The sequence below is a fragment of the Ischnura elegans genome, chromosome 7 (assembly GCF_921293095.1).
Source record: "Ischnura elegans chromosome 7, ioIscEleg1.1, whole genome shotgun sequence".
Lineage (NCBI taxonomy): Eukaryota > Metazoa > Arthropoda > Insecta > Odonata > Coenagrionidae > Ischnura > Ischnura elegans.
The window spans coordinates 106,726,208-106,748,523 of record NC_060252.1 but is presented as its reverse complement, the minus strand read 5'-3'; the positions used below and the strand labels follow the sequence as shown (position 1 = coordinate 106,748,523).

General features: G+C 39.4%; 1 protein-coding gene across 3 annotated transcripts in view; it reads right to left on the bottom strand.

Annotated features, from left to right (window-relative positions):
* Positions 1-22,316, bottom strand: part of LOC124162722 (tyrosine-protein kinase Btk29A) — a 185,817-nt gene that overhangs the window by 49,947 nt on the left and 113,554 nt on the right. The window contains exon 1 of one of the 3 annotated variants that reach the window (XM_046539337.1): positions 17,157-18,345. The exons of the other annotated variants lie outside the window; for them this stretch is intronic. Coding sequence (XP_046395293.1) covers positions 17,157-17,172 — 16 coding nt within the window. The 5' untranslated portion in view covers positions 17,173-18,345. Of the gene's footprint in view, positions 1-17,156; positions 18,346-22,316 lie in introns of those variants that run through there. 3 annotated transcript variants of the gene reach the window in all.

The following is a 22,316-nucleotide window of genomic DNA, read 5'->3' as shown; positions in this document are numbered from 1 at the left end:
TAATCATGTTTAATTTATTATAATAAAATAAGGATACAAATGCAATAAAACTATGTAAATGAGTATCAAAATAGCTTAAGAAATTTTGGGCATTGTGGTTTTATAAAGCAGTTCATGGAATAAAAATTATACGCATTCAGCTATTTGTGCTATTAACCGTAAAAAAATGTTTTTAGGTCCAAGTCTGTTGCGTAAACTTGGCCCGTTCACGGGGCAGGTTAACACAACGCTAGACCGACGCTTGGCTGATGCTCAAAATCCTGTAAGAAAAGCCCCTATGAAGAAGCATTCGTATCAAATGACTTTAGGCGCGCCAGTTATGGTATCTCTGTTTGGAAAAAATGCACTGCGTAAAAGTGCTGCATGCGTAAACTCACCACGGTGTGTCCTACACATTCAGTTTTAATGTCTTGCGTCAAGCACCTTCTGATAAACAAGTTTTTGCTTTGTTATCAGGCGCAAGTTAAAGCGGATGAAGCTAAATAAATATAGCGAAGCGAAGCAATGACGCAGCGAGGGGGGGTTTTGGGGGTTAAAACCCCCCCAAGAGCTCAGAGAACTTTTTCATACAACCTTTGGTTACTAATATTAGGGAACGGATGAGTAAGAAACAAAAAATGTTTAACTATCCACACAGCCGCAAAACCCACTATTTTGAACCATTTATCTTAACAAATGTCTGGGGTAGGGCCCCCACCCATCTCGCTTACCTTAGCGAGTTTTCTATACCCTACAGACCCGCCAGTATTAGCTGCGCCTAAAACCCCCCTATCCTTAATTCCTAGCTGCGCCCTTGAAGCGAAGGAAGAAATAGAGCGGATGGCTTACCGACTCGTAAATATACCACATTTAATTGACCATGAGAAAATCATGGGTTTTCATTAGCACATGAGCACAAACATCACAAAAACTAAAACACCGACCGTGCGATTTGTTAATCGTTATCACGAATGCAACACGAATTGGTAATTGAATACGTTTAAGCTCAAAAGGGCATATAAATTGGGATCATGGAATCTTCGGAATGAGAACTTCTTCATCTTTGAATTTTCCTTTGGGTAAAGTCGCGTGAATCACATTCATTAACAATTTTTTTTAAATCACCAAACTAATTTTGGTTGGTTTAGGCATGTGTTTAGGTTTCGAAAGATCATGTCAACAATTGCTTGGAGATTTGTTTACAAACACGGTAGTGGAGAGTCAACTCGAGCTGGGTTTACAATTAGCTAGAATTGAATTTAAAAAATACAATTTCAATATTTTGTATACATTTAGTAATTAAAATATTATATTGTTACGAAGTTCAGTTATTAAATTGGTAAAAACAAAACGAATAATTTAATTTGTAATTTTGACCGACTTATCAATTGTTGTTGCGTTACTAACTCCTGTAAACATATCACTAAAAAAGAGATGAATTTTTTTGTGAAATTATGCTTTATTGAATGTCCTATATGTTATCCGGGGCTGAGACGAATCCAAAGAGCCTATTATCATTACAATCGGTGCAGCCGTTCTCGAGTTATAAGTGTTCTTACTAACACGATTATCGACTTTCTTTTATATATATGTATAGATAATTGTATTAATAGAAACTTTGTTTTAAATACCCCATATAATACCCATGCATACATATTTCCTGGTTAAGACTTACACTGTTGCCAGGCTGCCATTAGGGTAAGTATCGTCCACCACTACCGATTATATTCTACTATTAGTATTGTGGGTAGATTTTCGGATGAGAAAGTAAAGGAAAGGTGCTATTTCGCTCTCGTCAGACCGCACCTTGAATATGCAGCGAGCATATGGGATCCAGTGCAGAAAGACTTAATCCGCGAACTGAATAAAATTCAAAGGAAGGCTGCGCGTTTCGTCAAAAACTGCTACGGGCGTACAGACAGTGTTACCCAGATGTTAAGCGAGTTAGGCTAGGAGCCGTTGGAGACTCGGAGGCTGCGCGCTACGCTTAGATTGCTTGAACAATTGAGAATGGATATCTTTAAGAGCGACACAGAGAACATTATATTAGAGCCACACTATATTTCCAGGTCCGATAGAAGTGATAAATTAAGAGAGATGTTTTGCCGAACGGATAGATATGCGAATTCGTTTTTCCCCCGAACCATAAAGGACTTTAATAAACGCTAGTCCCAACTTCGTTTGAGCACTTAATTTTTTCTTAGTTGTAAACGGCTGGTGTCCTAACACCCCCTGCCACACGCCTTTTAGGCGGCTTGCGGGGTATTATGTAGATGTAGATGTAGATATTCGGCGCGTCGCGTACCTTCAAGGGGTACTCGTGCCACCGGTTGAGAACCGCTGACCTAGAGGATGAACCCTTTCTCACCAGACAGAAAATCGAAAGAAGAAGAGAATACCGATCCACCAGTTTTTTTTCGGTGTACCGAGCAGACCTTTTTAAACATTTGCCTCCGTCTCATTTTGATAATTTTAGCTTACGCTTGATATACATGCGAATGATGGAAATGGCCATACATAATACTGCAATCCTAAGATTGATAAATTATTCTCGGGTTTGGCACCGGGTGAGGCTGTTAAAGGCCAACGTTTCCTTGAGGAACTCCCTCATCGTCATCAGGTCTATTACTGACTGAAGAGATCATGAATAGTAAGCGGCATGAAAACTAATCCTAAGATTGACATTCATACTGCAGCCCTCCGTTTCTCCCACTCCAGTACCTTTATCTCGCTGAGGTTTTTCTTACCCCAGTCCTCCTTAATCTTTCCTAGATATCTGTCCCTTGACCTTGCCGTTGTATAGTAGTCAGCGTCTTCAGGGTTCCCACTCAACCGTGAAAACCTTAAAATCGTGAATAAGCCGTGCAATTCGTCGTAAAACCTTAAAAACTTCTCAAATTTTAGATCTACGATTGACGGATCAAAAGAAAAATAGGTCAGTCACTCGCAGATACTGTCCACGACACACAGACCTTAAGGCTGTGATAGGACGACCTTTAACCAAAGCGATCATTAACCCTGGCGAGAAATCACACACCTCTTCACTTCCCTTTCACCCTCCATTTTCTCACTCACAGCCTTTAGCCGGCCCTTAATTCTGCTAACGATAGGCGACGTCATAGGAGCACTTTCATTGCTGCGTTTTGCATTCCCGGCGTTTATCGCATTTGCTATATTTTTAGTTAGCGTGCGACCAGTGATTTTTATGAGATCAATATTTCTTCCTAAAATGTCTTATCAACAGACCGTGAATTTGACGCAATTTAGACCGTGAAAACCTGAAAATAAACCGTGAATTTTATACATTAGTTAGAGTGGGAACCCTGGTGTTGCTAGGTTCGCATTTTCTAATCCGGGAGCCCAGAGAATATTATTTTGGAGTTAAAAACAATTCAAATATAGTAACAATAATTCAAGAAGAAATTTTCTGGTAATTTTGGGAGGCGACAAGCTGACCCAATCGACACGACTCACTGGTGAGAGACATCAGTTTCACTAGCAAAAGAACAAACGGCGATAATGCAGTGGATCGGTATCGACTGCCATAGCTTCGGGCGAGAGAGAAGTTTGCGGAATCAGTTGGAGTGCTGCTATGAGGAAGGCCAAGTAAACCACCACAAATCTTTTCCCAGTCCGTTTTTCCCCAGGAATCCTAGAGGGCGCAGCCAGTGTTTAGGTTTCCCAGGGACCGCGACGGCAGAATTTTACACACACCAACGTCCCAAGTGGTGAAAACCCACTCTGGTGGGACTAGGACCCGCGACCCGAGGATTAGCAAACGAGGAATTTACCCAATCGCCGAATTTGATTAAAAATGCCCGGCCGACAAATTTCTCTTCATCTGACACCTTTGACTCCATCCGCAATACATGACGATAATTGAACATCATGCGCAGGTAATATACTCCTTCTGTACGAAAAATCCACAGAGGAAAAATCTAAGACTTTAAGGACTTGGACAAGGACGAGGACTAGGACTGCTATTCGCATAATATGCTCAGCAGTCCATTCCGCCTTGTCCGGTAAAGCCCACAAATTTCCACGGGGGAGAATGACGCCTCGGTGGCTTAACTAGCTAAAGCACTCGGCCGGATATCGAGGGATCCGGGTTCGGATCCCTCGATATTATATAATCCGTAGCTATATAATTTTTTTTCAACCGCACCGAAGAAAAGACCCACACTCCAAACTCGGATGGTTTTTATTCTCCGATGCGGAGGCTCGGTTCGGCAGCGTTTTCGATTCGGTGTTCATTCGAGACTCCAAAGAATTCTCGGCCCTTCGATGGTAGGATTTTTACGTCCGGGACTGTACATTAGGGTGAGCCGAAAAAAGGTTTTCTTCCCTGATCAAATTTGCCATACGCGGGAAAGTTCTAAAGTTTAAAATTTTGCGAAAAATCAGGCTGATTTCAGAATCAAACGGCTATGAAGACGAATTTTATGAAAATATGGGATTATGGATAATATTAAAGAGTGCATATATTTTTATAGTTTATAAAAATGAAATTTGAAGTTTATTTGACAAAATCTATGGTTGAAACAATGCCTATGAATTAACAACAAAATTAGAGTTTAGATCACCCGCACAACACAACTCATTGTTGCCTACGTTTCTATAATTCCATTTTGGGGGCTAAATCGCAGATAAAATAATATTTATTTCGATTGAATTTAAGTTTTTAGCAAATAAGTCATCATATGGTCGTAAATAATCCCACAAAAAGTAGTAATAAGGTTAATTATTTTAATTAATATCAATCATAATGACGAATAACGTACCTGTGGAGCTATTTTCAACAAGAAATTCAGTCAAGGCTGAGATAGAACAGAACCTGAACACCAAGCATTTCACTAAGTAGCTCTCGGCTAGTTTCGTGAAGAAACTACCCAGAACTCACCACGAGGAAGTGGCTGCCATCGAGTTTCACCCGTGTCCCCCCAGCCAACATTTCAAAGGACACGATTGTGTAAGCACATCAATTATGTACTCTGAAAAAATTGGACTATAAATCGCTTCCCACAATCGGGATAGATAACGCAATACTTTAAATCCTACGAGACGATTACGAGCATTCCATTTTGTAAGCCATTTGTGCGATGGCAAAATGATCAGATAAACGCACGAATGGCATACGACGACCCAATGGTACAGCGCCTTCCGTGCCTATCGCACCTGTAATAGCCAAATTCCTGGGTTGAAACCTCAAGGATTTCTTGAAAAGTCTTATCAAAGTGTAGGAAATCACTTCATCCGACGTGACAAGTAGTAAACCAACAACTGCTTCGCTGAAAATTGTGAAACACCTCTTGAAATAACAACGTGTAAGTATGTGTACGACAAGCAGTTGATAGTGATCGCATTGACTTACATGCTTCTCCAACAAAGAAAGAAATTTGTGACGTATTCAACGCAGGATTTCAAACAAAAGAGATACAATATCTGACATATGACACATACATACAAAGAAGCAACTCAGAACATAGTAAATTTAAATATCTTGTATCAGAAAATATAAAAATACAATTAAAATAAAATACTTCTAAATCTACTGCAACCTCAACAAAAGAGAAAGTACATTAGCCTCTCCCGCACGCACTGAATACACTCTAAAGTTTAAGTTTTCAAATATGTTCATTTCGGAGTTTTTGCTGAATGGGTAATCCATTTAAACACATTGTTTTGAGAATAAATTCAATTTCGACGAGAAATTTTGTCTCACCGCACATGCAATCTTCTATATTATTTCTACTGTATAGATACCTTTTTCTCAACTTATACGCAACCAAACTCTACAAATGAAGTACCAAAATGCACAGAATTTATCAGAGAACATGCGACGGCGTATCTTACTTCCTAAATATTGCTAATGTTTCCTAAAATTGGTTTTTAAATAATAAAAAAAACAAAAACCGGTAAATATTCCTGACGTTAACGGCGCACAAACTGATACATTTGTTCATTTGCAACAATATCTCGCATTGTTTAAATAACTTTTATCAAAATGCGGCTGATTCCACATTCAAGTCTCCTGTTGATACGTAAGCATGAGTCATCATGTGCGTTTAACGGAGGATAGTGTAATTACTTCCATGTTGTGTTGAAAGAGGTTCTCTGACCTCAATTTGTACATGAACATTCCAATTGATTTTGTACATAAGACCCTGCCTTTTTTCTACATTTTAAAATTATAAACGCGCCTATCCCTCTGTGGACCTGCATTGAAAAGAGCGGGGGAAGCCCGCTGGGAGCGGGCGACGCACGCTCGTTACTTTAAAATTCAAATAGGTATTGTTAGTTAATTTTTAATAGGTGTTTACTGAATTAAATTTCGAATCACAGAGTCTTACTGTCATTCACTATTTAGGCTCGGAGCACTCACATTAAACTACGGCTTTTTTTAAAGTACCACCTAAGATAAGGGAAGCTCGATGAATCCATTCGATATCTTAAGCCCGATTGTTATCGCCATAGGCAGAGCTGTAAATCATGAGATAATATCAACTTCTATCAAGAAGAAAAAAAGGGGACGAAAAACCGACATTCCCGTCATCAAACAGAATGTTGCAGTAATACGCATCAATTCTGAACCTTTCGGAGTAAACAGCTCAACATTTTAGGATTTCGGCGCGACCGTAGTTGAACCCCCTGGTCGGCGCACGATAAACTTTTTGAAAAATATGTAAAATTACAGCAAAAATACAATTTAAATACAGGATTTTTTTGTACTCACACCAAAAAGAAATAATTAATAAAAAATTATAATTTTACAGATAAAAAAAACAATTAATTTGACTTCGATTTTGGACGATGAAACCTTGAAAGAGGTCCTCTGACCTCAATTTGTACATGAACATTCCAATTAAATTTGTACATAAGACCCTGCCTTTTTTCTACATTTTAAAATTAGAAACACGCCTATCCCTCTGTGTACCTGCATTGAAAAGAGCGGGGGAAGCCCGCTGGGAGAGGGGCGACGCACGCTCGTTACTTTAAAATTCAAATAGGTATTGTTAGTTAATTTTTTAGTTAGCTTTCATACACCAATCTAACACATACTTTTGACCGTATACAGGCAACAATACGAAATATCCGCTAGAATATTTCACCTATTTTTAAAAAAATTCATCCAAATTCTTCTTGTAATGCACAGATTCCAATGACTGAATTATAAATGGGTTACTTCGGTAATAAACCCGGGATATGTTGAAAAAAATGAAGTAACCATAACGCACGGGATATGAAGCTTTAAAATTAGCCAATCACAAAGAAGAAACTTATCCAGAAAATAGTTCTATAAATCGCCGCCAAACCGCCAATTGGCGAATAAGGGGTTCCAACTCCGGTTCACCCAGGATTTCTAAACTGACAAGTATGGCTATGTGGAAAAAGAAAAATAAGGGTTGTTATTTAAAACATGTAAACAATAAGTAAATTATCACTAAGTGCAGCCAAAACTATAATGACCCCGATGAAACATTAGACTCATTACACACAAAAAATCTATTCAATGGAAAATAAAAATGATAGATAATCAATAAAAAATGGATAAAATTATTGTTAAAATCCAAATAGCTCACCCTCTGGTATCAATAACTGTAAATGAACATGAAAGCAGCAGTTCACGAATCCACCACAATTTCTCACGCAGTACTTATGAAAACAGCTTTCGTTTTTATTTCTGTTTTTAGATGCATCATAATGATGAGCATTTTTAGCGAGAGCAGCGACTGACAAAAAAGTCCACAAATGAAAGCAAAAAGAAGTGAGATCTGATTCGGACACTTATCGGTTGAAGTCGGCACGAGAAATGTGAGAATATGTTGGAATGATTTTATCAAAAATTGACCGAGTGATCACCTCGAGATAAAAAAGGACAAACATCGCTGCCATGCGTGTCGCGAGGCATTTCGTTGTCATACGGTTTAACTGCAAAAATGGGAGTTGAGCTTCTACGGCCTCGGAACGGCAGAAAGGAAGTACTCAATACGGTGGTTTCCTATTATTATTTTATTGCCTAAATCGAAAGATTATTACTCCGGGAGTACGCATTTCACGCTCTTAGATTTTCGAATGACGATATCTATTTCTCGCGATTAAACTAAAAATGAAAATTTTCATGCGTGCGAAAACGCGACGGCTAAGTAGGAATGATGGGAAGAGTCCGTGTGACGTATTTCTTGTTCCCGCTGCCGCCATGTGAGGTGACCTTGAGACGGGGCTTGAGCGCTGATACGACGCAGGCTTCTAGCAGGTAGCATAGTACTTTGCTAGCAGGTAGCGCTAGGCTTAAATAAGGATTATTAATACCCTATCAAACGAAGGAAACTTTCCGACCCTGGGCAATTTTAATGGGTGATTATTAAGAGATGTTTCCCTGAGCTCTGTGCCTCATGCATGCATTGGTAACCTGAGACGATGTAAAACTCCTATGTACTCGTATAGAAACTAGGTCCCTGTGCCGTCACGTGGAGTGGAATCGCATGGGCGCCAATCTGGCTTTTTTCAAATGAGGTTAAAATTAGGTAACATTATCACATAAAACAAGGTATCGCAGAACAAAAAAATCGGAGAGTACCTCTTCTCCAAATGAGCAAAAAAAAGTTACAACAATATAGAAACAATGCTACATCATGGACACCACAAGAGTGGAAGGCTATCCTGCGCCATTTTATTAATTCACTATATTTTGCCAAAAAAAATGCATTTTCTTACTAATGATCCAGTCATTGAAGCTTTTAACTTCCAAAATCTTTGAAACTGCACCGATTTGCCAGAAATTTTCACCAAAGTTTGCCAACGAACAAGAGTGGAATGTGGCCGACTGACGCTTCCACCATAGGAGTGTTTTTCACCCCTTCTCGGGGGTGGTAAATTTTTACTCTAAGTATATCGATCGAGGACCAAATATTATGAAAAAATGTAGAATGAAGAATTTTAATTAACAAATAATTTAGGAGTTATTCTCGATGGAATATTTAAAATTAGCATTTTTATGAAAAAAACACATTTTAAAATGTTTTTCCAAAAATAATTAAAACAAACTTTTTCTCTTCATAAAAAGGTGAAATCAACAACGCAATACGAACAATAAAATGTAGCTTTTAAAACGACAAACAGAGCTATTTTTTGCGGGATTATCTGACTGGAATACAAAGCGAGATATGACTGGGAAAATTCATTTTGGTGAATACTCGAATCGATGAATTTGACGTCAAATAACGGGAAAAGGATTAGAAATATCACCAAGCCAAAAACTTAATGTTTGCAGTCATGCATCAAACTACTCTCTCTGCTACGGCTTATGTCTGAATAGATATTCGACCGTAAGTAACAATCAATCGAGAAATTCATGTTTTCTGGTATTATTTTGTGAAGGAAGTGAACACTTCAACCGTATACGAATAACTATCCATTTAGCATATTTAATTCACACATCTTCATGTTAACATAGGGGTTTCCCTAACTCAGCAAACATTCTTCTCTCTAAGATCCCTTTCCGACGTGTTTCAAACAATCTGAAAGCTAAACGCTTGCCTTAAAAAGACTCATTAACATTTTATTAACGTGCCTTCGAATATTACCAATGAGGATGAATAAATGCGTTTGAAATCATGAGTAATAATTCATTACCAAACAAGATATACATAACATTTCAAATTAAAGATTTTGAAGTCAGCGCGCACTAAGTTAAAAAATATAAAATTCATGCAACCTGTTTTCATCGCTTATAGTAAGCCTATAAAAATTTCAAGGTGAAAACATTGTAGTTTTGCACATAGCCCAAAAGATATTTTTATTTTATTAATATTGAATTAACAAAAATTTATTATTGAATTATTATTATAAACTTTTCAAACTAAAAGAAACAGATTTACATAAATTAAGTTCAAAGGTACGACACTTTAAGCATAAAATACAAATCAAATACATATTTAATGGCACTAGATAAAATAAATGGAAATTAAAAAAGGGAGGCTGAAACATATCGGACTTGAATTGCACTTAAAAAAACAAACAGGGATAATGTGAAATAAACGTCTTGGGCCCATGATTTTTACATAGGGCAGCGATAAACTGCGTCTGGTGATGACATCTCGTAAATAAGTAGAAGAGTTTTCCACATACCCAATAAAATATATCCCACTCTATAAATCAATGGGTAGCAAAGGAATCCCTCAGTATCACATAAGAAGATTAAACTAAAGAAAAGGTGAGAGACATTACGAAAGGCTTTAGGGGAAAATGCATGTCACTTTTTAAGTAAAGTTGCGATTCTATTCTTGGGGAAATCAGAAACGTTAACGCGATTAAATATGGACGCCGTCTGATACTAAAAAATCATTCCCGCAATTAAGGCTCAAATACCTCACATTATGTTCCTCGAGAATTAATAATGTTGCACCCATTTGCTACATGTATTCTATATTTGCAAGGCGTATTACATCATCTTTGGACATCAGGAGGGGAAGTTATTATTTTAAAGTTGCGAATCCATTCTTGGGGAAGTCAGAAACGTTAACGCGATTAAATACGAACGCCATCTGATAGTAAAAAGTTGTTGTTCATTGTAGAATTTTATTTTTTCCATTTAGTATATGTAAAATGTGCAGGAGTGGGGGCGGGGTGGAAGAACGCTCTCCTGAGGGTTAGGCACCAACGCATTGCCCACCGACAGAGAGGACGCTGGGACAAAATGTCCCTGGATCACGGGTTGGGTCGTACATACATTAGGGTGGATCTTCAAAAAAATTAATCTATGGGACTCGGAAGGCAGTGGTTATTATTGCACGATTTTGGAAAAATTTAGGATCTGATATCCTGATATAATTTGACAACTTTCTCGCACAGGGAAAATTTCATCTTGAAAAATTCATGTTTCGGCCCACCCCGAAACAAAAGCACAAAAACGTACCCATGTATTGGAATAAGGGATGGTCGGATCGGATACCTCGGTTCCAAATATCCGCGGATATTGCCCTTCATCGGACAGATCGGATCCAAAGTCGCGTAAGACATCGGATCTGGATCCGAAATATTAAATAATAGCTTCCGTGAATGCAACGCCCCATAAGGGTGGAAAGAGTTCCGATTCTCCGAATGCACCGTCGCATGCGATTCTTGTCCTACTCATGAACCGTTTTGTTTGAAAGCTCTCGCAGCGGTTACGTAGGAGAATTTCAGCCGTGGAAAATAAAAAAGGCAAAATACGACTGGCACATAGTGTGAGTCTTCCCAAGAGATTGAACAATCATCGGGGGAATCTCAGCGACAGAATTTTGAAAAATGCATTTGGATCCGAAAATATCCGATCCGAAAGATCCGACTCCGAAAATCAAGGATCCGATTCGAATCCGGATCCGAAAAAAATCCTGGATCCGTCCATCCCTAATTGGAATCCGATATTTTTTTTAACATATACCAACTACCTGATACAACGTAACGCAAATTCCTTGGGAATATAGATGAGGGATTGGTTGCGCCCACTTTGATGATAACTATTCACTTTATGAATTTGGCGACTCAAAAAGGAGCACTGGTATAACGTAAGTACTATTTATTTTGTAGATAACTATGCTACATATTTAAAAGTATGGTTGCAGTTCTCAAACGCACACTTAATAGTGAAATAGCAGTCATTTCTCCTAGTAGTATACAGGGGATCAGACAGCAAAAATATACCGGTTCATATCGATACATTGGGAAAATATTTCGGATACAACGGTACTCTGATATTAATTTCACATTCCCACTGTGCAAGCAACGAGAATAGGCAGATCGAAAAAATAAAAAAAATTGGAAAACACTGGTTGCATTGCATTGATCACTAAGCGTTATCATTGGAGCCTAAAATAGTAATGAACAAAATAGGTACGTTGTCACACCGAAAATAATTACAAACAAGTATTTGACTAACACTGAAAGTTATTGATTGTTGTACAACCAGTTTTACCAAAAAAGAGGATAATTATGCAATGTTTGATAGTAATGTAATCATGAAAGAGTTGAAGCCAGCACAGTTAACACATTCAACGATTTGTAGTAGGAACGTTGGAAACAGAATTATTTTCTCACTTAGCTACAACGTAGACGGCAGACATAACGACTAAAATGTAATATAATGTGTATTTCATGGAATCAGTGGCGCCGCGAGGTAGGGATTTGGAGTTAAACCCTCTCCCAGAACTCAGAGAAGTTTTAAAATTAAATCTATTTTCCCTAATTGCATAAATATTACTTATATATACATAATGTGTAAGGATTAATGAAATATTTCTCAGAAAGCCGTAAAACTCACCATTTTGAACAATTTATCTTAAACAATTTCATGGGGAGGGCACCCTTACCTCCCGTACTCCAAACCCCCACATTTAGTCACTCCTAAAACCCCCCCTAGCCTCAACTCCCAGCTGCGCGCCTGCTCGGAATGCCACTTTCAATGTGCGCCCCCACCGCTCATTTGTTTGGTGTTTTTTCTCACAAGAGAGCGGGGTGTAGCAACGGCCGCGCAGAGCGCAGTTTCGAGGCCATAGAGATAGCGAGGCCATAAATACTCGGCACTATTTACTCTTATATAAACTCCTTGCGCGTGGCATAACGTCTGTCTGCCTGTCAGCGGCATTGAGGTGGGTCTTTCCACTTATAAAGTGGGTAATTCGGCATGACATTCCGCTTAATGTGTTTTAATATTGTGCGATCGTGGAATCGTGAAGGGAAATAAAGTTCATGTGTCGGTGTCAATTGCTACTCCTCGATTTGAGCTATTTGAAATTTATATCAGGATCCTATTATGTCCCCGCTCGATATCAATACAAAAGCAACACACTTCCCTTTATACCACGGTCAGCATCCAGACCGCGGTTTTATTTTATCTAATACGAACTCCACGCACGGGATTTTAGCGCATAGTTAAGTCTTAAAATAGATATACCTTTTAATCATGATAAGGTTACTTAGAAGCTCACATGCGACCTACATTAAGGACACAGCATGACGAATTTGGCTATTAAAAGCTCTATGCATTCTATAGAATCACAATAATCTTAGTAGCCACAGTGTAAAATTATATGTTATTTAGGACCAGGCATTGAAAATAAGGAGGTTTCAAGTCTAATAGGTAAAGGTTAATACGAAACAACTACCTTATTAGTAAAGATACTAGCATGTCACATTGAAAACGTTTACTTCATCGCAATTTCAGGTTTCCATTACCGAATATGTCATCCTTGTGGGAGCTAAAAAAATTTACCCCCGGCAAAATTAAAAAAACAAGAGCTCTGCTCACGTGGAGTTTTACGACAAAAAATTCTCTGCCTATTTATGTACCTAATAATTCTTCAAGACCATTGCATATGACGTAGAGCTTTAGAGATAAACCCGCCACGTCGCCAATACTTGTCATCTACATATATAACTAACAGTATGATTTGATGAACCTTAAGAGTGAGATGAGCTGATGATTCGAATTAGACAACAGGAAGTGTGACTTAATTTTAAAGAACACTCTTATCATAAAAGTTAAGTAAGATATAAATTATTGTCGTGCAAAAATGAATAATGTTTCAATGACCAAAAATTAATGTTCAGCACTTAGAAAGCAATTGCTTAATAGATTTAAAACAGCTGTTTAAAGTAGTAAATATAAATAACAATAAAAAAATCTGGCATTTTTATAGACCAGCGATAGATTTGCATTCTTAAGGCAATAGCAACACAAATTGTAGGCAATGATGACAAATTTTTCCCTATTTCATTGAAAAAAAGCACCAATGAAGCAGCTTAATCCCTTCAGTGTTTTGAGGTTACGGCATAATATGTAGGATTCTATAGGAGAGGGTATTCCGTAAAAAAGGTAAAATACACGTTGTATGTACGAAAACACATTCCGCAATTCGATCCTTTCTTTTTCTAGGTCCAATTTATTTTTCCTACTCCACAGTTCCTCCCCATATTTTATTCAACAGTTGAAAATGCGGTAATTTATCCCCCGTTTAAAAAAATTCTCATCGACACTTTTTAATGATTATCACGTAACAAAAGGTGAGATTCCGTGATCACACTCCAACGCCTGAATTGTCTCCGATTCTTATCGATTTTATACCTAACTCCCAGATTCAGTTCCACTCTTTTCTCACTTATAAGACGATCATCCCATTTTGGGCGAAGGCCACCTGAAGCGATAAGCAACACCAAATCAGCCCAAACTGTTGTGGCTGTCTGATACAAAGCAGGGAAAACAGTTATATCAAGGAGTCAATACTAGGAATTATTTCTCGTGCGCCAGAAAAATATACTCATAGTATTTATATAATAAAATTTACAGCACCATTGAGCTCTGTAGACATAGAAAAGACAACTATGAAAGGAAATGTTATACATGCTCGCTTCGAAAAATATAGATGCTCCATCTTTTTAAATCATTTTTTGTCGAAACGAAATCGATAGACTCGACTTTCACTTGGTGAAAATTCATAATTAAAGAAGATAGATAACCGTAGTAGGTACATTTTCACAAAATCTGTGAAAATTTGACAGATTTTTGACTTATTTTCTAATTGACTAAATTTCACAGATTGTGTGAAAAATTACAAAAGCTATTTAGTGTCCACTACCAGCCTCTCATTGTGAGAGCGGTAACCAGGTTACTGACCGTAGCGTCCTGGTCGAGGCCTTATGTCACTCCCATTTATATCCTTCAAGAGTGAAGCCGGCTAGGAATAGATACTGCCATGGCGTCCTTATACCCTGAAGCATGAAAATCACACGCCCCTGGCTTAATCACGGGTGAGCTGTACCCTATCTTAACCTCACTAACATTCGAGCTGAATCGCTGACTTGAGAAGAGTAATTGAAAAAAGGAATGACGTTTGACAACACACACACGATTTGATTGCTTAAGAAAAATAGCAAAACCACCCTTTTATTGAAATAAATAAATAAAATATACAGGGTGTCCCATTTATCTTGACCACCCAAAATAACTTTTTGTCCAGATGTAAATTCAAAAATGTGTCAAGCATATGTTCAATAGCCGTCAAGGGGACATTATTTAGCATGATTTCCTTCCTTGTAACTTTCCTATTTACAAAGATTAGAACAGCGGTATGTCTTTTTTAAATGACACCCTATATTTTTTTCGGAAATTCATTTCCTCTCCTAAAGACTTATTCAAAAATGTAGCACAGAGGACCATTAACATAAACACAACGTTATGAAAACATAAGAAGCCCGTCCACTTACAGGAGTTAGCAGTAAACAAATGACAAGCAAGTCAAAACATAACACAAAAGTCACTTTGAGCCCGGGACCTCAACCGCGTCCACGTCTATGGTGCCATTTAAAAAAGACATACCGCTGTTCATATCTTTGTAAATAACATAGCTACAAGGAAGGCAGTAATGCTGATTAATGTCCCCCTGACGGCTAATGAACATTTGCTTGACACATTTTTGAATTTGCATCTGGACAAAAAGTTATTTCGGGTGGTCAAGATAAATGGGACACCCTGTAGACGTATCTAACGCATTTCGACGTTATGTGTACAAACTGCGTAGCCGTTCATCGGTCTCCGACCATTATGGCAACTGTGAAAACTGGTATTTGAGGGAAGAGTGTGTGACACAAATACAAAACAAGAAAACAATAATGATGTGTCGACTTAGTTGGGAGGAAATCTCCCCCAGCAATCACCTGGCCAATCACCAACTAGGTCAACAGTTGACCAAGGGCAATCATCGCCACTGACAGCTAGTTCACCTACAGGTATCGTTTTCGTAAATATAAATAACCCACTTCAGACCCAAAGATGCAGATTGTGAATCCACACCGAACTTCTATTACAACGGAAGAATACGCAACAAAAAAAGCACCTCTCTATGAGCGAGTCAGTCACTGCCTCTCACTGATCCACGAGCACGGTGTTGACGACAGTTCCAACCTCTTCTTAGAGAGTATCAGCCAACACAACACTGGCGGATCCAGAGAGGAGGGGCTACAGCGCCCCCTAGGATATCCAATTTACACTAGATAAATATTGTTTATTTTGTCCAGATCAACACAACTACTGTGAAGTTAATACCCTAGGCCCCCCACCTAGTCCCCCTTGCCTCTATCCTGGATCCAGCGCTGCAATACAACGATCATTTTTTCCAGAGTTGACCAAGGCTCATTTATTTCAATAACGGCTGGTTATAAATGTGTATTGCGTTGAATCATTTGGATATATTGGATTCCAAGGGAAAAAGTTAGGTTTAAAACTGATGCGGACATCGGACAAGTGGATTCTTACTCTAACAATGGTATCACAAGACTAACAAGTATTCCCAGTTCTGTAAATGCTCTACGAACCATGGAAGGTCATCTGCAATTACATGCAAAATAAAAAATTTCTGGCCATTAGTCAAGGAAATTCACAGCGATTATAGTCACATAAAAAAACTTGCATATTTCCACATTAAATTCTATCAAAACATTTTGCTAACAACAGTTTCGCTAGCCAACCTTATAGCATCTTTCGGTGGGGCATAGCGGTCAATTAGTCTCGAAGACGCCGGACGGGCGGCGTGTGAAATTATTTGCACTCGAGCGAAAGAACGAGGATGCCTGAGTTACCAAACAACTCACGCAGTTTCTATGACTAGAATATATTCTGGTGTAGGGATCAAGATCACTCATTGGCAGGAATCTGAGGGGAATGCAATTGGCTTTGCCACTGAAAACCTGACGGAGTTGTGTAACATGCTGCGAGCTTCTTGGAGGATCCATTCCTACTCGTCCCCACAATCCACGATTGTTGTTTTTCGGTAAAAGGCTTTCACAATTTCCACGCCACCTAGAGCCAGGCGCTGCTTCAAAGGCGTGGACGACGAAAAATTGATGTCTGGACGCCTCAACGAATAGGGTGGTTTCCTATTATTTTTTTACTGTCGAGGTTAAAATTGACCATTGCCATTTGTCTAAACTGGGATTTCTAAAACCAAATAATTTTTACATTATCAATACACTAATAGTGAGTAAGGAATCGCAATCAATGCCTTTCGTTTTCTTTGATGAAGGAAACTACCCTATTCTAAAGTCGGCCCACAGGACTGCGTGAATTATCTCCCACCGAATCCTCGGCTACAAAGTGTGTGAAGGCCCGGAAAAGACGACATCTTCACAAAGATATAACAACTCACCGTTGCTCATAACCATGGGCGTTCCGGAGAGTATCTCGAGGGAAAAAAAGAAGGTAGCAGTAGGCAGCCGAGATTTCAGAAGCGACACTGCAAGCCCACTGGCTGCGTCACATTCACGCGAAAGCCAACACTCGGACTGTTCGGTGGCGATGCTGGGGCGCAGGATCAAAACAGCTCGGCAGGGGAGAAGAGAAGTTAAGGTGACACATGCGCGGGAAGACGCGCCCCCAGCGCCGCACGATCCAGAGCGGCGACTCGCGAGAAAGGGTTTCCTCGAAATTAAAGGGTACTTAGAAGCCACTGGACACTTTAAACACTTTAGAGGGTGCTCAGAGCCACACTCCAAAGGATCGCGAGTTCAAAAGAATCCTTGGGAAACGTACAACAAAAATCCTCGCGGCACGAGCAGGTCCTGGGAAATGGAACTGGACCTCGAATTCTGGATATTTGATAATCACTCGTTAGTGGCTAAATCAGGGGCATATCTGGGCTAAACTCTCAGCTATCCAAACAATCCTTCGGTTGAAGCAATGTATGGCACAGACCTATCAATGTGGCTTGGTTAGGAATTAGCACCACCTTCACCTGCCCTAATCATCCTTCGAGTTGAAACACTGGTTGCGTAACACACACAAACACACACACGCGCCGACCAAACCAAACAAGCCAACCGTCGAAGACGAGCAGTCCCGGGTCGCCCGGGTGATCTCTCCCGACGGACCATCCAACCGCCCCAGCTCGAGTCTTCTGCCGTCCCCCGCGACACACTCACTATCTCGGCACTTTATCCGATCACCCCAAAAGATATTCGCCGCACTGCGCAGTTCTTCAGCGAACTACACGCTATCACCCAAAAATTAATTCGTGCCTTGGTCTAGTCGGGTAATCTAGTCGATATAGTGGAACGCCGGAAGAGCGAGTCCCGGAAAAGATTCGTGGAGCGCGATCGCGTAGGGTGGTCCCCCACATTTGTCCGATAACCGATCGAGCCAGTACATACGAATGTTTAAGTGGGAGTTGCCCGGGTATGGATACAGCTCTTGAGCACACACTTATACCACACGCCACTCGAAAAAACACCGCCGGCAGTTCACCATCACGTCGAGGCGAGAAGGGTCTCTCTATTCACAAAAGAAATCTAAGTTTTTTTTCGCGATGGCGGGTTCTCTCTCACCGCTGCCACGAAAATGCTCTGGCAAACAAACCGCGACTGCTCCACAAGAAGCTTAGTGGACCGATTAACGAGGAAGACTAAAGGAATTCAAAGAGAGGAGAGGATGTTGAGAAAGATAAGGGCGAGAGATTAGGCGTCCGAGCAATCAAGATCGATCAATCGAAGACAAATGCCGGTTAATGCGACGATAATATACTCGCGGGGTGACCGATACGCTCTCTGCGAAACGCTTACAAGATAACAATAAAATGTGACGTGAGAGATTAAAATGGACAAACTTCCCCGGAACAAAAACGAAAACAAAGTCGTCGCCGATCATTCCCCAGCCGGAGAAACAAAAGCGACGCGAAATTTTACGACCAACGAGAGGAAATATCATATTATGGCACGTCGCCGTTACTGAGAAATGAAGTGAATGAAGCTTCCCTGGAAATACGGTCTTGATGTTGTCCCAGACTGATAACTGTATGCCGCTCAAAATATTTAGAGTTAAAACTATTATCTTTTAGATATGTGGTTTAAAGAATTCAAAATTCTCACGGGCTTCATGATTTTACTGACAACGCGCGGGCGATCAATACTAATCGTAACAACGTTTTTCGCATCAAAGTATTTCACACAAGGTAGCATAATTTTTGGAAAAAGGCCATGAAAAGAAGGGATGACGTCTTCCTTTAAATCGCTATTTCAACCGCAGAATCTCATAAACGGCTTTCTTCATTTTATTTCTAAACTCGAGGGAAAAGTGTTCCATTGATGCCTATATACTCGGAAAAGAAAGCGCAACACAGTGGTGAAACGAAATCAACGACTGAAATACATTTGGTATCATTTGCTTCCACAGACGATAAAATGATGAGGTTCCTATGCGTAATTCATATAATGCTGCAATGTTTTATGAAACCTCATACCAGTTTTCCTTTTGCCTAAATGTCAAATTAATATTCTTGTCATAATCTAAATTTTTTCTACGATTTGAAAAGATCCACCACATGAGGCTGAGTGAAAATTTACAAAACAAAATTCCAATGAAATATAGGAGAGAAATCTCCCAGTTTTGACCGGCGTTGACAGATCACAGTCCGAAGAGAAAACGTATTCTGAAATTTTCACAAGAATGTCACCAGCATCGTTTCGCGATACAGTCTCAATAATCCAGCTATCTAACCGAAACCTTTACAAATATTTGATTTGGCCCACAGGCAATTAAAGATATTATTAGGAAAACAAACGCAACTCCACAGACACCCGATAAATCACATGAAAGAGGAAATAAAATTGGCTCGCAACGACAGAACTGTAAAAAAACGCGTGCGTTTTCGGAACGTTATCTTTTTGTAGATAAGGAAAAAATCATATGACGACACTTAATCACCTAAATAATGACGCCTCCGAAGATAAGTGAGCTGATGAATTAAATACACACGATAACTAACTCGACATGGCCAGGATTACTTACAAACCACCGCCACGTCCAACCCATTTGCTTCAACAAAGCATCTAAAAACACATGTGCTTATTAAGATACGGGAGTAATAGCCTTGAACGAACCCAACAGAAACGATACGCTGAAATTTGCGTTTTACTGCTTTCACAAGAAATTCAACAATGCCATTTTTTTTGTATGAGGTTCCCTGCTGCTGCGGCAGAAGCTACGTGGGACAGAACAAGCGTTCTATCTCTCAAAGACTTAAAGAGCATGAAAGAGCGTTAAAACTTCATCAGTGGGGCGCATCAGCGGTCGCTGAACATTACGCCTCCAGCCCAGGGCATAAAATAATGTTTAACGCTACACGGGTATTGGCGAAGACGGAAGAATATCATCCGCGCCTTATACGTGAATCCGTCGAGATAGCGAAAAGGCCAAACAACTTCAATAGGGAGGATGGATATAACCTCAGCCGCATATGGAGAGGGTTCCTGGCCTAATATAATCACCAACGGCCATCGCCTTCCGTGAAAATTCAAAATCGGGTCAACAATGGGTTAACGAAACATATATAAGCTCGGGACGAGAACGGTTTTCCTCCCATTCTCTTGATAACGCTCCCTGGAGGAGGAGTGAAACGTTGAGTAAGAAAATGTTACCTACGCATTAATTCCCAAAAACAACCACCAACATCAAATATGCTATGCCATAAGATTTTTCATTGGCAAGAAAGTATCAAGTGAGAAACAAAATCGTGCCTTTTTCATGTCAGTTAATACATCTCTTCAGTTTCTAGCGATCAAGTAGTTGACGTAATACTCCCTCGGCGTAACAGTTCAGCTGGAAAACACGACCGATAGGAATGATAATAGGATGGAAGGGTTAAGCGAGGGAGGATCGTGCTCTTAAAGCAAGATCTTTGGCCACGGAACATCAACACGCACGTGTCACGCACGAAAGATTTCGGGGAACCGGAAAGGCTAGTGTACAAATACATCAATACAATAGGCTGGTTTCCTATTATATTTTTATTGCCTAAATCGAAAGATTATTACTCCTGGAATACGCATTTCACGCTTTTAGATTTTTATATGACGATATCTATTTTTCGCGATTAAATAAAAGGTGAAAATTTTCAAGCTCGCGACAACGCGACGGCTAACATAAGTATGAATGCTGGGAAAACCCCGTGTGACGTATTTCTGGTTCCAGCTGTCGCCGTGTGAGGTGACCTTGGGGCGAGGATATTTTGCGCCGCTGCACAGTGGTCCCAATTGCGAATCTAGCGGGACAAAATTATTTTTCCCAAAAAACTTAGAGCTTTTGTCGTGAAAACATTCAGAATTGCCTAATTATAGACAAAAACACAAAATAACACTATCATAGGTCTTTTCAAGGTGGTTTTTATGAAAAAAAATTAAAATTTTATTTATAAAAAAATTTCGTTTTACTCAACACTTAGAAAAATATGCAGAAAATCATTTTAAAAATCTATAGTAATGCGCTTTTCTTAATTTAATGAACTGATTACTTTAAAAATATACTCCTAAACACATAAAATCGTTTTTCACCGGATGTGAACTGCGGAATATTAGTCACCTTCATCATTATTACTCTCCCAACTACCTTCATCTCCGAAATTTACCGACTCCACGTCCTCCATCTCTTCAACATTACTCATTTCATTAGGAACAGGTAACATTGGTTCCCTGAGAAGCTGTCTGACATCCATCGAGAGGGAATAACAATGCCTTGGGTGCAGCGAACTAATATTGGAAACATAAGGATCAGATGTAACTAATAGTAGGTTAAAACATCTCTAATTGTGTCCTTTCTTGATTATTTTTGCGCGTGATTTTCTTTGAATTTACGAATATGCTTGCTTCTTGGGCCTCTTCGGAAAGCATTCCAATGTGAACTAATGCAATGCAATGGGGGTAATCAATCACTTTTGTCTCATGAATTAGATTTCATATACCGTGAAAGGCATATAATACCATGAGTATGACGCATGTATATTTTTTCTGTTTTTTGAGCATACTTCTCAAATACACTTGTAATTATGGAGAAACCACAGGAAAGTGCGCTATGAATTGCTCCAAACCACTGAAATAATTCCACCCCTACTCCATTAATGCCTGATGAAATGTCAGGAATCTTTTAATGTCAAAATTCTGATAATATGTACAATTTCTTCCCGTTTATTTCGATGACCAAGGGCATCAGTAGAGAGATCTGCGCCTCTATCTTTTGCACTCCTTTCACAGTTATCTCCTAACTTTGATCTTCCAGAAATAATTTAATGGGTCTACAATACCTGATCGAAGATGGCCTAGTATTCTGCAATAAGATGTTGTTTTTATCATTTGATTTTAGCTGACATAGAAATGGAAAACATATAGGAATCGTCCACTGGACGTAATTCCTTCCGAAATACAAATCTTTGCTTATATTGCTTGTGCCCGTCACTCCCATTTTAACCCCATTTAAATATCATCGTTAGTTTGAATTCATTACCAGACCGAAGGAAAGCGGCGACAACATCTCTCTGAGCCAA